The 17,060-nt window shown below is 45.7% G+C and overlaps 1 protein-coding gene across 6 annotated transcripts in view; it reads left to right on the top strand.

The window, feature by feature from the left end:
• Positions 1–17,060, top strand: part of ATP6V0A1 (ATPase H+ transporting V0 subunit a1) — a 67,896-nt gene that overhangs the window by 21,629 nt on the left and 29,207 nt on the right. For all 6 annotated transcript variants that reach the window (XM_033182960.1, XM_033182958.1, XM_033182963.1 and 3 more), the window contains 5 exons: positions 64–190; positions 2,396–2,478; positions 5,404–5,497; positions 9,799–10,011; positions 13,978–14,128. In XM_033182960.1, the coding sequence (XP_033038851.1) occupies positions 64–190; positions 2,396–2,478; positions 5,404–5,497; positions 9,799–10,011; positions 13,978–14,128 (668 nt within the window). The remainder of the gene's footprint in view (positions 1–63; positions 191–2,395; positions 2,479–5,403; positions 5,498–9,798; positions 10,012–13,977; positions 14,129–17,060) is intronic.

Genomic DNA, 17,060 nt, shown 5'->3' with positions numbered 1-17,060 from the left:
TCTCTTAAAACCCTCTATCCCATGACATGGAATAGGTTTCCAATCTGCCTCTTCTCCCCACAGCTTCGTGGCTGGTGTCATTAACCGGGAGCGCATCCCTACTTTTGAGCGCATGCTTTGGCGGGTATGCCGGGGAAATGTGTTCCTGCGACAGGCTGAAATCGAGAACCCCTTGGAGGATCCTGTGACTGTAAGACAAGGAGATTGTATCCTGTGGAGTAGGTCTTGTAAAGGGAGCCCAGAGCAGTAACGTAGCATGGGGCCACCTGAATCCAGCGCTTCCACAGAGGAGCCATTATCTTTATCTCTGCTCTAATTGGAGAATTTGAAGTACTTCCTCTAAGTTAATTGCTGTCATAGATACATATGAATGTGTGACGTATACATGACATATACATATTTTCAAGTTTACCCATGTAGATGTTATTCTGATTAGAAATTTTTATTTTCACTTATTTGTCTTTTATGAAAATTAACTTTAAAGCAAGATATCTGTTTCCAAATGTGGTTTTTTTTGTTTTATTTTGTTTTTTTTGAGACAGAGTCTCTCTCTGTCGTCCAGGCTGGAGTGCAGTGGCGCGATCTCCGCTGACCACAACCGCCGCTTCCTGGGTTCAAGCGATTCTCCTGCCTCAGCCTCCCAAATAGCTGGGGATTACAGGCATGCGCCATGATGCCCGGCTAATTTTTTTTTTGTATTTTCAATAGAGACTGTTTTACCATGTTGCCCAGGCTGATCTTGAACTTCTGATCTCAAGTGATCCGTCTGCCTCGGCCTGTCAAAGTGTTGGGATTATGGGCGTGAGTCACCCTGCCCAGCCCCAAATTTGGTAATATTTATGTATAAAAAGAGAAGGAGAGATTTCCTAAACTGTGGTCTTAATAAGCTGATGAAATTTTACTTGGTAAAGTTTTTTTGTTTGTTTGTTGGAAGGATTAGAAACTTAGTTTATAGATATCTCACAAAATAGGATGATCTTCCCCACCCAGTACTTCAGGAAGTAGAAATAGTTTAACATCTTGGCATTTGCCATAATGGGACAGAGTTTATCATCTAAACCTGCATTTAGATGTGGTGAGTCCTGATTTCAGGGAGTACAAGTAAAGATAAATGTACTGCAAAAATTTTACTTTGCTTTTGTACAAGTGTTATTTAGAAACCTGAAGTTAGTTTTTCTGTTTTGAATTATCTTGTGAATTTCTTAAATTAGTGTTCTTTACCTAAGAGGAGATATTGAACTGTGAGATTTCTCAGATTGGGTGGGCTGTGCAGCTGCAGGGCTTTCATCCTCCATGCCGTGGAAGAGTGTGGTGACACTTCAGGTGAACCCCCGGCTTAGGGATATAGTTTCACAGTCTTGCCAAAGGCCTTCGGGTTGTGGAAACATTGTAATCTGCAGCCACACTAATGAGGAACTTTTCTCCGGAGTATTCAGTCAGGTTTCCTCTTGGCAACAGAAAGGTTATTTTATCAACAAATGTAAAAATGGGGACCCTGGTGGTGGAAACATTGTAATCTGCAGCCACACTAATGAGGAACTTTTCTCAGGAATATTCAGTCAGGTTTCCTCTTGGCAACAGAAAGGTTATTTTATCAACAAATGTAAAAATGGGGACCCTGGATATCTATAACGGATCAGGCTGCACAAAGTATGGGTTCTAGTTTAGCCTAGAGAATTTAGGGATTTCAGAGCCTTTAGCCTAATTTTCTTCACTCCTTATCTCCTTTTATCCTTCTGAAGTTTTGTTTGTTATTATAAAAGCTGTACATGCTGTGTATGACTATGAGAATATGCCGACAACCAGAGACAATCCTGGTTAACACACCATATACCTTTTTTTCTGATCTTTCCTTCCAGTCCTTGCATCTTACTTCAGGTATAAATTTGGTATTTGGAATGGATTACCTTCCTCCCTGCCCCATAAAGTCCAGATTAGCTTGAATTGTGGGATTCTACATCAGCGTTCTTCCCAGGGACTCCGTTCCTTGTAGTTGTTCAGCCCCTTTTATCTAAGAATTTCTAAGTCCCAGAACAGACAGAAATGGCTTCCTTCTCTTTTCTATCCTATACTTTTATCATTCAGACAATATAAGATTTAAAGTTGAATTGGTAAATAAGTCTAAATAGTACTAAGAGGAGCATCATTTTAGCTTCAAGCTCCTGGTTGAGTCAAAAAAACAAATAGAGAAAGATTTTTGTGAATTAGAGATTATAGGGTAGATGTTCTTGTAGTGAAGCTTAGGAAATGGAGTGAGGGCAGTGGTTAAAGTGCGGGATTGCCATGTCCTTAAAGGATGCCTATTGTTCTTACATCACCAAAAAAGTTGGTTATTTAAGAGGTTTTCATCCAGATGCAGAAGTCTGAACTCTTGTTTTTTTATTCTGGGGCCTAGGGTGACTACGTGCACAAGTCTGTGTTTATCATTTTCTTCCAAGGCGATCAGCTGAAAAACAGAGTCAAGAAAATCTGTGAAGGGTAAGAGAGGCATGCCTCTACCAGGAGGGCACAGCCATGCTGCCCAAATGTTGAGTCTTAAAGTTCAGAATAGTGACATACAAATCCTTTTTAGTCTACCTCGACACAGTGAATTTATCTTTTAATAATGTTAGGGGCTATTTTAATCAATTCAAAATAACCTGAATTCATTTTATTTTTTATTTTTTTATTTTTTATTTATTTATTTTTTTGAGACGGAGTCTCACTCTGTCACCCAGGCTGGAGTGCAGTGGCCGGATCTCAGCTCACTGCAAGCTCCGCCTCCCGGGTTCACGCCATTCTCCTGCCTCAGCCTACTGAGTAGCTGGGACTACAGGCGCCCACCACCGTGCCCGGCTAATTTTTTTTTTTATATTTTTAGTAGAGACGGGGTTTCACTGTGGTCTCGATCTCCTGACCTTGTGATCCGCCCACCTCGGCCTCCCAAAGTGCTGGGATTACAAGCGTGAGCCACCGCGCCCGGCCTTTTATTTTTATTTTTGTTGTTCAGATGGGGGATCTCACTCTGTCACCCAGGCTGGAGTGCGGTGGTATGATCACGGCTCACTGCAGCCTTGACTGCCTGGGCTCAGGGGATTCTCCTGCCTCAGCCTCTAGGGTAGCTGGGACTACAGGCGTGTGCCCACCATACCTGGCTAATTTTTTGTATTCTTTGTAGAGACAGGGTTTTGCCATGTTGCTCAGGCTGTCCTGGAACTCCTGGACTCAAGGAGTCTGCCCATCTCAACCTCCCAAAGTGCTGGGATTAGAGGTGTGAGCCACTAAATTCTTTTTCCTTTTTTTTTTTTTTTTTTCTGACCAAGGCTCACTCCACGCCCAGGCTGGAGTGCAATGGTACGATCTCGGTGCACTGCAACTTCTGCCTCCCAGGTTCAAGTGATTCTCCAGCCTCCCGAGTAGTTGAGATTACGGGCACCTGCCACCACACCCGGCAAATTTTTTGTTGTGTTTTAGTAGAGATGGGGTTTCGCCATGTTGGCCAGGCTAGTCTCAAACTCCTGACCTCAGGTGATCCACCCACCTCGGCCTCCCAAAGTGCTGGGATTACAGGTGTGAACCACTGCACGCGGCCCTAAATTCATTAAAAAAAATAACATCAGAACTTGTGGCCAGATACAATGGCTCATGCCTGTAATCCCAACACTTTGGGAGGCCGAGGCAGGAGGATTGCTTGACCCCAGGATTTGAAGACCAGCCTGGCCAACTTAGTGAGACCCCATGTCTATAAAAAAGTAAAAACTGAAAAAAAGAACCACAATTTCCTTAACTTGGGGAAAAATAATTCTTAAGGACTCATGGTTTATAAATGCCATATTATTCTGGGACAGTGAGTCTCCATACTTAGCATAGATGCTATGTCCTTAAATTTTCTGAAATTCTGCCTTAGGGACAGATTTTTTTTTTGAGATGGAGTCTCAAGCTGCCACCCAGGCTGGAGTGCAGTGGCACAATCACAGCCCACTGCAACTTTCACCTCCAGGGTTCAGGTGATTTCTCCTGCCTTAGCCTCCCAAGTAGCTGGGACTACAGATGTGCGCCACCACGCCCGGCTAATTTTTGTATTTTTAGTAGAGATGGGGTTTCACCATGTTGGCCAGGCTGGTCTCAAACTCCTCATGTCAAGCGATCTGCCCGCCTCAGCTCTCAGAATGCTGGTGTTACAGGCGTAAGCCACTGTGCCCGGCCTTTTTGTTTGTTTGTTTGTTTGAGGCAGGGTCTCACTCCATTGCCCAGGCTAAAGTGCGGTGGCATGATCACAGCTCACTATAGCCTTGACTTCCTGAGCTCAGTTGATTCTCCCACCTCAACCTCGTGAGTAGCTGGGACTACAGGCATGTGCCACTGTGCCCAACTAATTTTTGTATTTTTTGTGGAGATGAGGTTTCACCGTGTTGCTCAGGCTTGTCTTGAACTTCTAGAATCAAGCAATCCACCTGCCTCAGCCTTCCAAAGTGCTGGGATTACAGGCGTGAGCCACTGCGCCTAGCCTAGGGATAGGATTTTTTCCATGCCATCTTACTCCGTTAATTTACAATATAATTTGCTTTCTTTTTTTTTTTTTAATCTCAAGGGAATTTCATAGCGACAGAGAATGTCAAGATAGTTCAGATGTTATAATTGCTTCGTCTGCAGGTCGTTTCACATAAATAGTGTTGACTTAGGCTGGACGCGGTGGCTGATGTCTGTAATCCCAGCACTTTGGGAGGCTGAAGTGGGTGGATCGCCTAAGGTCAGGAGTTGGAGACCAGCCTGGCCAATGTGGTGAAACCCCATCTCTAGTAAAAATACAAAAATTAGCCAGGTGTGGTGGCAGGTGCCTATAATCCCAGGTACTCAGGAGGCTGAGGCAGGAGGACCGCTGGAACCCAGGGGCAGAGGTTGCAGTGAGCTGAGATTGTGCTACTTCACTCCAGCCTGGGTGACACAGCGAAACTCTGTCTCAAAAAACAAAAAAGAAAAATAGTGTTGACTTAATACATTGATCTGACCTAATCCTGTTTTGGTCCTTCTGGTACATTAGGATTACTTTCTTGCCGGGCGCGGTGGCTCAAGCCTGTAATCCCAGCACTTTGGGAGGCCGAGACGGGCGGATCACGAGGTCAGGAGATCGAGACCATCCTGGCTAACACGGTGAAACCCCGTCTCTACTAAAAATACAAAATCTAGCCGGGCGAGGTGGCAGGCGCCTGTAGTCCCAGCTACTCGGGAGGCTGAGGCAGGAGAATGGTGTGAACCCGGGAGGCGGAGCTTGCAGTGAGCTGAGATCCGGCCACTGCACTCCAGTCCTGGCGACAGAGCGAGACTCCGCCTCAAAAAAAAAAAAAAAAAAAAAAAAAAAAGGATTACTTTCTGAGATTATTTAAATTAGATAAGTTAAGAAACTTCGATGTTCCTACATTCCAGGTTCCGAGCCTCGCTCTATCCCTGTCCTGAGACACCACAGGAGAGGAAGGAAATGGCTTCCGGAGTGAATACTAGAATTGATGATCTCCAAATGGTATGCAGAAGGCCGGAGGGAATTTGTTTTTGTGAAATACTGGAATACAAGACCATCCTCCTTCCTTGAAACGCTAGTGGTCTACAAGGCACCTGTAGCAAACCAGGATACCAAAAAAAAGAAATGTCCGTGGGTAATATGTCCTTCTGGGAGCTGAGAAAGTGTCAGGGAATAATGGTTAAAAATAGCATTAGCCCTCCTCAAACGAGACAGGAATGCTAAGCATCTAGATTCGTTGTTGCCTAGCATATTCAATTCCTCTCCCCTCATGAGTCTGATTTTTTTTTTTTTTTTTGAGACAGAGTCTCACTCTGTCACCCAGGCTGGAGTGCCATGGCGCTATCTCAGCTCACTGCAACCTTCGCCTCCTAGGCTCAAGTGATCCTCCTGCCTCAGCCTCCTGAGTAGCTGGGATTATAGGCATGTGCCATGATGCCTAACTAATTTTTGTATTTTTGTTTATTTTTTTTGAGACGGAGTCTCGCTCTTTTGCCCAGGCTGGAGTGCAGTGGCATGATCTTGGCTCCCTGCAACCTCTGCCTCCCAGGTTCAAGCAATTCTCCTGCCTCATCCTCCCAAGTAGCTGGGATTACAAGCATGTGCCACTAAACCTGGCTAATTTTTGTATTTTTAGTAGAGACAGGATTTCACCATGTTGGCCAGGCTGGTCTCAAACTCCTGACCTCAAGTGATCCTCCCACCTTGGCCTCCCAAAGTGCTGGGATTATAAGCATGAATCACTGTGCCTGGCCTAATTTTTGTATTTGTAGTAGGGATGGGGTTTTACCATATTGGCCAGGCTGGTCTTGAACTCCTGACCTCAAGTGATCCACCTGCCTCAGCCTCCCAAGGTGCTGGGATTACAGGCGTGAGCCATTGTGCCAAGCCAAGTCTGATATAGTTTTTTTTTGTTTGTTTTTTGTTTTGTTGAGACAGAGTCTCACTCTGTTGCCCAGGCTGGAGTCTTGTGGCACGATCTCAGCTCATTGCAAGCTCCGCCTCCTGGGTTCATGCCATTCTCCTGCCTAAGCCTCCTGAGTAGCTGGGACCACAGGCGCCCACCGCACACCCGGCTAATTTTTTGTATTTTTTAGTAGAGACGGGATTTCACCGTGTTAGCCAGGATGGTCTCGATCTCCTAACCACATGATCTGCCTGCCTCGGCCTCCCAAAGTGCTGGATTACAGGCATGAGCCACCACGCCCGGCTGATAGTTTTTATAATAATAATTTTTTAAAAGTATGCTTAGTTAAGAAAAATATATATCAAACAATCTAAAAATACATGAGAAGTCAGTTCAGCCCTCTCCCACACACCCTCCTGAGGCAGTCAGTCCCAGTAGCTCGGCATGCATCCGTGCGGTCACCTTTGATCTTAACCACACAGTCTAGCCAAAAAGCCCTGGTGTGACTTTTGTACCCAAGAAGAGACTGTGTTGGAGTTTTGCCAAATTGCAGTAAGTGTGGTTTATGCACACTATGGTTATCACAGAGCTCTGAGGGAGGAGTTGTGAACTATGTGTACATGGAAGGAAAGACTGGTGAGTGGTGCTTTGTTCCCTTTGAAAGAATGAAAGTGATGATTACCCCCTTAGAATTTTAATAAACATGCTTAATCCCAAAGGCAGTTCCTTTTGTCAGTGGCAGAATTGTCAGAGATACTTTCTAACTTCCATTTCTCTTTTTTTTTTTTTTGAGACAGAGTCTTGCTCTGTCTCCCAGGCTAGAGTGCAGTGACGTGATCTTGGTTCACTGCAACCTCTGCCTCCCGGGTTCAAGCGATTCTCCTGCCTCAACCTCCCAAGTGGCTGGGATTACAGGCGCCCGCCACCACACTTGGCTAATTTTTTTATTTTTAGTGGAGACGGGATTTTGCCACATTGGCCAGGCTGGTCTTGAACTCCTGACCTCAGGTGATCTGCCTGCCTCGGCCTCCCAAAATGCTGGGATTTCAGGTATGAGCCACCATGCCCAGCCTGTAACTTCCATTTCAACTCTCAGTGACCTCCATCATGTATGACCCACCAATCTGACCTGTTGCTGGCTCTTTTGAGATACACTTACTGTTTAACCAGAGAGAGAGTTTTAGAACTGCTGGTGAATGACAGGCTATATTAGTACATTCTGGGTTCTAAGGCTGTCTTAATCTCCTTCCAGTCCTATGGGTAGATGTAAAGAGCATGTGCGTTAGACATTATAACTGACCAAAATTTGATTTTTTAAAAATCTAGCTGTAGGAACTGAAAGTTTAAAAGGGATTGAATACCAAGGAGTGGGATGAGGAAAGAGAAAGGCAAATAGAACATTGTTTGCTAGTTTCTTTAGCATCCTTCTAGAAAAAGGTTTTTTTGTTTGTTTGTTCTGTTTTGTTTTCAAGACAGATCTCACTCTATCACCCAGGCTAGAATGCAGTGGCACAGTCTTGGCTCACTGCAGCCTTGACCGACTAGGCTCAAGCAATCTGTCTCAGCCTCCCAAGTAGCTGGGACTACAGGTGCTTGCTGTCATGCCCAGCTAATTATTTTTTGGTATGTTTTTGTGGAGATAGGGTCTCACTATGTTGCCCAAACTGGTCTGGAACTCCTGACCTCAAGCAATCCTCCTGCCTTGGCCTCCCAAAGTGCTGGGATTACAGGAGTGAGTAATAGTAATTGTGAAATAGTCCACAACCAGAAGGAAAGAAAGTAGCTATCTTCAAGTGATGTATTTCCCTAGCATGCCATGGCTTTGCTTTTAAAAACAAAACAAAACAAACCTCTTTACGGAGGTCACCTTCCTCTGCCCAAGACAGTTTTTCAGGGAGTAATTACTGCTTTGTTCTGAACTCACTTGAAGAATTGTCTATGGTGCAGACTTGTGCTTTGGGTTGCTTGCCTAATTTCTTCCAATTGGAAGCAGCAGGCTTAGCCACACTTCTGCTATAGCCACACTGAAATATGGGCTGGACGCATTGGCTCACGCCTGTAATCCCAACACTTTGGGAGGCCGAGGCAAGTGGATCATGATGTCAGGAGTTCGAGACCAGCCTGAACAACATGGTGAAACCCCGTCTCTACTAAAAATACAAAAATTAGCCGTGCGTGGTGGCGCGCGCCTGTAATCCCAGCTACTCTCGAGGCTGAGGCAAGAGAATCAATCACTTGAACCCAGGAGGCGGAGGTTGCAGTGAGCCAAGACCACACCACTGCACTCCAGCCTGGGCCACAGAGCGAGACGCCGTCTCAAAAAAAAAAAAAAACAAACTTAAATATTTGGTATTAAGCCAATGGAATGTAAAATGTTCCTGTACCTTCCTCCCACCCTAGTCTTGGCACTGTGATTCCTCTGAGGGAAATCTGTACTAGTTTCGAAAGGATCAACACTGAACCATTTTTTCCTCTGAGAAGCCTGACATAAAGGTAACACCTTAGCTGCCCTCATGATGGCAGTGGTCTGTGGCAGTCCAAGCCCCCTGTAAAGATCACAGGTGCTCCTGATCCCACGGCGTCTCCTGGCCCATGTTTCCAGTGTAGGCAGGTGGTGGTATTCAGCACCGCCTCTTTCTGCCCTCTCCTGTTGCTGGCCCATGTGCAGGGGATTCTGTGTGGATTTGTTCATTTATCAGCTCCTGGGCTTGTGATGCCTATTTCTTCAAGTCTGAGTTACAGTCCCCACATAGAAAGTTGTTGCTCTTTGGCCGGGCGCGGTGGCTCAAGCCTGTAATCCCAGCACTTTGGGAGGCCGAGACGGGCGGATCACGAGGTCAGGAGATCGAGACCATCCTGGCCAAAATGGTGAAACCCCGTCTCTACTAAAAAAATACAAAAAACTAGCCGGGCGACGAGGCGGGCGCCTGTAGTCCCAGCTACTTGGGAGGCTGAGGCAGGAGAATGCCGTAAACCCGGGAGGCGGAGCTTGCAGTGAGCTGAGATCCGGCCACTGCACTCCAGCCTGGGTGGCAGAGCAAGACTCCGTCTCAAAAAAAAAAAAAAAAAGAAAGTTGTTGCTCTTTAATGAGCCAAGTTAAAGGCAGTGACCTACATTTGTTATGTCTTGGACTGGTGGTAAGATTGAACATATATAGAAAAGCTAAAAAACAATTTTCTCAGTTTTCTTTTCAGGTTGAAGCTAAATAAAATGAATGTTAGTAACTAGAACTCTAATTTCTTGTAATTGGGAAAAAAGAAACCATTCTAGCCAGAGGAAGAAAAAGACAATTCCCTGGCAATTCTTTTCAGAAAGCTGTGCCTCTTTGCCATTCATATCCTGAGATCTAAATCTGGTGTTAAAAGGATCCCTCGCTTGTTCCTTTTCTCCCCAAAGGTTCTAAATCAAACGGAGGATCACCGCCAGAGGGTTCTGCAGGCGGCTGCTAAGAACATCCGTGTCTGGTTCATCAAAGTTCGGAAGATGAAGGCCATCTACCACACCCTGAACCTGTGCAACATAGATGTGACTCAGAAATGCTTGATTGCAGAGGTCTGGTGCCCCGTCACCGACCTTGACTCCATCCAGTTTGCACTCAGAAGGGGCACGGTGAGTCCCCAAAGCTAGCAACGCAGCTCGTGGCCAGGAAGAGAGGTTCCCATCAGTAGTAACATTAATGTCATTTTTGGCTGGGCACGGTGGCTCATGCCTGTAATCCCAGCACTTTGGGAGGCCAAGGCGGGCAGATCACAAGGTCAAGAGATCAAGACCATCTTGGCTAACACGAAAAATACAAAAAATTAGCTAGGCGTGGTGGTGGGTGCCTGTAGTCCCAGCTACTGAGCTACTGAGCTACTGCCCAGCTACTGAGGCAGGAGAATGGGGTGAATCTGGGAGGCGGAGCTTGTGATGAGCCGAGATGGCACCACTGCAGTCCATCCTGGGCAACAGAGCGAGATTCCGTCTCACACGAGGTCAGGAGATCGAGACCATCCTGGCTAACACTGTGAAACCCCGTCTCTACTAAAAAAAAAATACAAAAAGAAAAAACTAGCCGGGCGAGGTGGCGGGCGCCTGTAGTCCCGGCTACTCGGGAGGCTGAGGCAGGAGAATGGCGTAAACCCGGGAGGCGGAGCTTGCAGTGAGCTGAGATCCAGCCACTGCACTCCAGCCCGGGCGACAGAGCGAGACTCCGTCTCAAAAAAAAAAAAAAAAAAAAAAGAGAAAATAAGTAGTAGCATTAATGTCATTTTTATGACATTTCACCTTCGGAGTTCTTTAATATATTTGTCTTTTAACTTGACAGCACATTTCATACATAGCCTAGCATATCATATATATAGCATAGCATAGCATATCTTTACTTTGCATATGCGGAGACTGCAGTTCAGAGAGCTGAAATAATTTGGTCATAATGCCCATGATTCTTCAGGGTTGCTCATGGCCAGGGCATCAGTTTCCTGATGCTTTCTCTATATATGACTGCTTCTGTTTAGTAGTCAATTAGAACAACTACTGTATCCACAGAACTGCTGTAAGTGCCTGGAGAAGTACAGAGATGTACAAAACATGCCCTCAAGTATCTTACAGTTTATTAGGAGAGTTCCGACTATGGAGTTGGAAAAAGCTATAAGAAGGTGGCAATTGATCAGGTCTTTGAAGAATGGTAAGATGTTGGTAAGACTGCTGAATGAAGAGAAGAGGACAAAGGCAGGAAGTATAGTTAGACCATGTATATTTGGGCACAAACAGGATTTACAATGGGTTAGCTGAAGAGGAGAAGTACCTGTCTGCGTCAGGTAGTTTGGAACCTAATTGTGAAAGATTCTTAAATAATAGCTTAGAAGATTTAAATTTTATTCCAGAGGGAGTTGAGAGACATTAGAAGTTCTTTAGGGGTGAAGGAACATGATCAAAGCAGTTTGGGTGGTTTTTAAAATTTTTTATTTTGTTTTTGAGACAGGGTCTGGCTTTGTTACCCAGGCTGGAGTATAGTGGTGCCATCTCAGCTCACTGCAGCTTCTGACTTCCAGGCTTAAGCATCCCTTCCACTTCAGACTCCCAGTAGCTAGGACTGCAGGCGCCCACCATCATACCTGCCTAATTTTTTGTATTTTTTGTAGAGACAGGATTTTACCATGTTGCCCAGGCTGATCTCAAATTCCTGGGCTCGAGTGATCTGCCTTCCTTGGCTTTCCAAAGTGTTGGGGCCAGGCGTGGTAACTCACGCCTGTTATCCCAGCACTTTGGGAGGCTGAGGCGGGTGCATCACTTGAGGTCAGGAGTTTGAGACTAGTCTGGCCAACATGGCGAAACCCCGTCTCTACTAAAAATACAAAAAAGTTAGCCGGGATAGTGGTGGGCGCCTGTGATCGCAGCTACTCAGGAGGCTGAGGCAGGAGAACTACTTGAACCCAGGAGACAAAGGTTGCAGTGAGCTGAGAGCACGCCACTGCACTCCAGCTTGCACAACACAGTGCGACTGTCTAAAAAAAAAAGTGAGTCACCATGCCTGGTGGATCAGTTTTTTTTTTTGGAGAAGGAGTTTTGCTCTCGTCGCCCAGGCTGGAGTGCAGTGGCACGATCACAGCTTACTGCAACCTCCACCTCCCTGGTTCAAGTGATTCTGCTGCCTCAGCCTCCTGAGTAGCTGGGATTACAGGCGTGTGCCACCACACCCAACTAACTTTTTGTATTTTTAGTTGAGACGGGGTTTCATCATGTTGGCCAGGCTGGTTCGAACTCCTGACCTCAGGTAATCCACCGGCCTCAGCCTCCCAAAGTACAGGGATTACAGGTGTGAGCCACTGCTTCTGGCTCAAAGCAGTTTTAAAAGAGTAATCTGCTGATAGTATCTAGGTTGAATTGAAGGGTGAAGAGATTCTGTAGGTACGGATTCAGTTAGAAGGTTATTGTAGACATAGAGTAGTAAATGATAAGAATCCCCAGGTAGGACTTGACAATGGGAAAAAAAAAATGACGAATTGTGAGATGTTCTGCAGGAAAAATCAGTAGGAATACCTGGTTCCTAGCAAGGTGCAGGAGAAATACAAGGAGAAAGATTTAAACGTCTTTTTGAGGCATCAAAGCTGAGTGACCAGGATAATTAGGGTTCCAATGATGGAAGTAAATGTTCAGCAAGAGAAGCTTATTGATTGGGGAGAGATGGTAAGTTCAGTTCCAGTCACATTGAGGTCCTTGTGGAAATGTCAAGCAGACAAGGGGACAAAGCTAAGGAAAATGGGAGTCATGAGAATGGAAGGGAATGAGACCTTCAAGAGGGAGGTCATAGAGAGAAAAAAAAGGTTGGGGGCCTGCAATGCTATCAGGTAGGCAGAGCAGAAACAACCAGCAAAGAGAGAAAAGGAATGGTTAACGAGCAGGAGGAGAACTCCTAAGGAAGAAAGATTTTCACCAAAGATCTCCAATGTCAGGGGTGTGCATTGGGGAGAGAAGCTCTTTGGTCAGGAGCCAGTCACTTTGCATAAGCATGCTCAGCCAGACTGCAAGGGATCAGGAAGTTAAGAGAAGGTAGTGAAGAAGGAGAGCCAGAGAACATACTTTGCTTTCTCCATGAAAGGGGGAGAACAACTTTCATAAAAAGGCAGATATAGAGGCAGTTCTACATTTTCTTTGGTGACGTATTTTAAAGTTAAATATTTTTCACATTGAGGATGTATTTCATAGGATCTAATAGAAATCTTCCATTATAAATGTTATACCTTGTCCCAGTTTTCCCAAAGGCTGGGAAAGATAATCTAGTTTTATTTTTTTTGAGACGGAGTCTCGCTCTGTCGCCCAAACTGGAGTGCAGTGGCTGGATCTCAGCTCACCGCAAGCTCCGCCTTTAGGGTTCACGCCATTCTCCTGCCTCAGCCTCCCGAGTAGCTGGGACTATAGGCGCCCGCCACCTCACCCGGCTAGTTTTCTGTATTTTTTAGTAGAGACGGGGTTTCACCGGGTTAGCCAGGAGGGTCTCGATCTCCTGACCTTGTGATCCGCCCGTCTCGGCCTCCCAAAGTGCTGGGATTACAGGCTTGAGCCACCGCGCCCGGCCTCTAGTTTTATTTTTATTTATTTATTTATATTTATTATTATTTATTTTTATTTTTATTTATTTATTTATTTTGAGACGGAGTCTCGCTCTGTTGCCCAGGCTGGAGTGCTGTGGCCGGATCTCAGCTCACTGCAAGCTCTGCCTCCCGGGTTCACGCCATTCTCCTGCCTCAGCTTCCCGGGTAGCTGGGACTACAGGCGCCGCCACCTCGCCCGGCTAGTTTTTTGTAGTTTTTAGTAGAGACGGGGTTTCACCGTGTTAGCCAGGATGGTCTCGATCTGACCTCGTGATCCGCCCGTCTCGGGCTCCCAAAGTGCTGGGATTACAGGCTTGAGCCACTGCGCCCGGCCTATTTTTATTTTTTCATTAGTTTTATTGTGATATAATTTACACAAAAGAAAATACATATATTTTATGTGTACCATTTGATGAGTTTTGAGAAATATACACCTGTGTAACCACCACCACCACAATTAGGAGGATAACCTAATTTTGATAAATGTGCTCATGTTTTTCAGGAACACAGTGGTTCCACTGTACCTTCCATTTTGAACAGGATGCAGACAAACCAGACTCCCCCAACCTATAACAAAACCAACAAGTTTACCTATGGCTTTCAGAACATAGTAGACGCTTATGGAATTGGAACTTACCGAGAGATAAATCCAGGTAAAAGAAAGCTTGTTATCTTTTTACTCTGGAGTTTTTTGTTTGTTTGTTTGGTTTGTTTTGAGACAGGGTCTCCCTCTGTCACCCAGGCTAGAGTGCAGCAGCACGATTGTAGTTCACTGCAGCCTCAAACTCCTGGCCTCAAGAGATCCTCCCAACTCAGCCTCCCGCATAGGTAGGACCACAAACACACACCACCACACCTGGCTAATTTTTTATTTTATGATTGTTTCTTGAGACTGGGTCTCATTCTGTTGCCCAGGCTGTGGTGCAGTGGTGCAATCACGGTTCACAGCAGCCTCAACCTCCTGGGCTCAAGTGATTCTCGCGCCTGAACCTCTGGAGTAGCTGAGACTACAGGCATGTGTCACCATGCCTGGCTAATTTAAAAAATTTTTTTAGAGATGGGTTTCGCTATGTTGCCCAGGCTGATAATTTTTAATTTTTTTTAGAGATGGGGTTTTGTTATGTTGCCCAAGCTAGTCTTGGACTCCTGGGCTCAAGCATGCCTTCTACTTCAGCCTCCCAAAGTGCTGGGATTACAGGTGTGACCCACTATGCCTGGCCTTTTTGTTAGTTGTTTCTTCTAACACCTCACTTTAAATGCTGTTGAACAACTGAATTAAAATTAAAGATGCTAATCCTAGCACTTCTTTTTAAATTTTTATTCTATTTTTTATATTTTTGAGACGGAGTCTAGTTCTGTCGCCCAGGCTGGAGTGCAGTGGCACGATCTCGGCTCACTGCAAGCTTCACCTCCCAGGTTCTTGCCATTCTCCTGCCTCAGCCTCCTGAGTTGCTGGGACTACGGGCACCTGCCACCATGCCCGGCTATTTTTTTTTTTTTTTTTTTGGTGAGGTGGAGATTTACTCATGTTGCCCAGGCTGGAGTGCAATGGCACGATCTCAGCTCACCACAGCCTCTGCCTCCCAGGTGCAAGCAGTTCTCCTGCCTCAGCCTCCCAAGTAGCTGGGATTACAGGCATGTACCACCACTCCCAGCTAATTTTGTATTTTTGTTGAGATGGGATTTTACCATGTTGCCCAGGCTTATCTCGAACTCCTGACCTCAGGTGATCCGCCTGCCTCTGCCTTCCAAAGTGCTGGGATTACAGGCGTAAGCTACTGCGCCTAGCCATTTTTTTGTATTTTTAGTAGAGACAGGGTTTCACCATGTTAGCTAGGGTGCTCTCGATCTCCTGACCTCGTTATCTGCCTGCCTTGGCCTCCCAAAGTGCTGGGATTACAGGCATGAGCCACCGCACGTGGCCAATCCTAGCACTTTTAGAGGCCGAGATAGGAGGATTGCTTGAGCCCAGGATTTCAACATCAGCCTGGGCAATATAATGAGACCCCATCTCTATTAAAAAATAAATAAACATGTTGACACCTCAGCTCTTGTGTACTTCCTTTGCAGAGGTGCTCATTCTGGCAGGGCATGGAGGCTCACACCTGTAATCCCAGCACTTTGGGAGGCTGAGGCATGTGGATCACATGAGGTCAGGAGTTTGAGACCAGCCTGGCTAACATAGTGAAACCCCACCTCCACTAAAAATACAAAAATTAGCTGGCCATGGTGACGCACACCTGTAGTCCCAGCTACTTGGGAGACTGAGGCATGAGAATCACTTGAACCCAGGAGGTGGAGGTTGCAGTGAACTGGCATCATGCCACTGCATTCCAGCTTGGGTGACAGAGCAAGACTGTCTCAAAAAAAAAAAAAAAGTGCCTATTTGATGTAAGGAGCAGGTTTACTGTCAGGTAGCGTTCCTTTAAGAGTTCATCAGCTGGGCTGAGTGCGGTGGCTCACACCTGTAATCCCAGCACTTTGGGAGTCTGAGGCAGGTGGATCACCTGAAGTCGGGAGTTCAAGACCAGCCTGACCAACATGGAGAAACCCTGTCTCTACTAAAATTACAAAATCAGCCAGGCATGGTGGCTCATGCCTGTAATCTCAGCTATTCGGGAGGCTGAGGCAGGAGAATCACTTGAACCTGGGAGGCGGAGGTTGCCGTGAACCAATATTGCATTATTGCACTCCAGCCTGGGCAGCAAGAGTGAAACTCCATCTCAGAAAAAAAAAAAAAAAAAAAGTTCATTGGCTGGGTGCGGTGGTTCATGCCTGTAATCCCAGCACATTGGGAGGACAAGGTGGGAGGATCACTTGAGGTCAGGAGTTCAAGACCAGCCTGGCCAACAGGTGACACCCTATCTCTACTAAAAATACAAAAAAATTAGCCCAGCCTGATGGTGCGTGCCTGTAATCCCAGCTACTCAGGAGGCTGAGACAGGAGAATTGCTTGAACCCAGGAGACAGAAGTTATAGTGAGCCAAAATTGTGCCACTGCACTCCAGCCTGAGTGACAGAGTGAGACTCTGTCTCGAAAAAAAAGAAAAGTTCATGAGACTGGATTATTTCATGTGCCCTCACAACCCTAAAACACCTGGACTTCTCTAGCAAATCATTTGCAGGAACTGCTTTAACTGCTTTAAGCAAAATGTTTCTCCTAAGATGTCTGATATTTTTAAATGGCTTTTTTGTTTTTTGTTTTTTTTTTTTTGGCTTCCCTGTTCCAAGGTTAGACAGAAAAAATGTAGCAAGTATTGGCCATTTTAGGCACAACACAGATTTCTCCTATATTTGGAGAGTTAAATCAAGAGTGTGAGGATTCATTTTCAGTTGGAGCCGTATGCAAGAACTGCTTTGCTCTGGACTTTCTGCGTCTGTACGTTATCTGATATTTAGCTTTATACCGCTGGGACACAGTTGCTGCACAAAGAGAGGACAGCTGGCCTGCCCTGGGAGCAGGGTCCCACGAGTTACAAGAGAATCAAAGAACAAACCAATGTTGTCAGGGTTACACCTTCATTTCCTCTGTTCTTCTTTGTTTAAAATATTATCAGAGCTGCCAGGCCAGTGCCTCATGCCTGT

The sequence above is a fragment of the Trachypithecus francoisi genome, unplaced genomic scaffold (assembly GCF_009764315.1).
Source record: "Trachypithecus francoisi isolate TF-2019V2 unplaced genomic scaffold, Tfra_2.0 Lachesis_group20, whole genome shotgun sequence".
In the NCBI taxonomy this organism is placed as follows: Eukaryota; Metazoa; Chordata; class Mammalia; order Primates; family Cercopithecidae; genus Trachypithecus; species Trachypithecus francoisi.
This window is presented reverse-complemented; position numbering and strand designations above follow the sequence as displayed.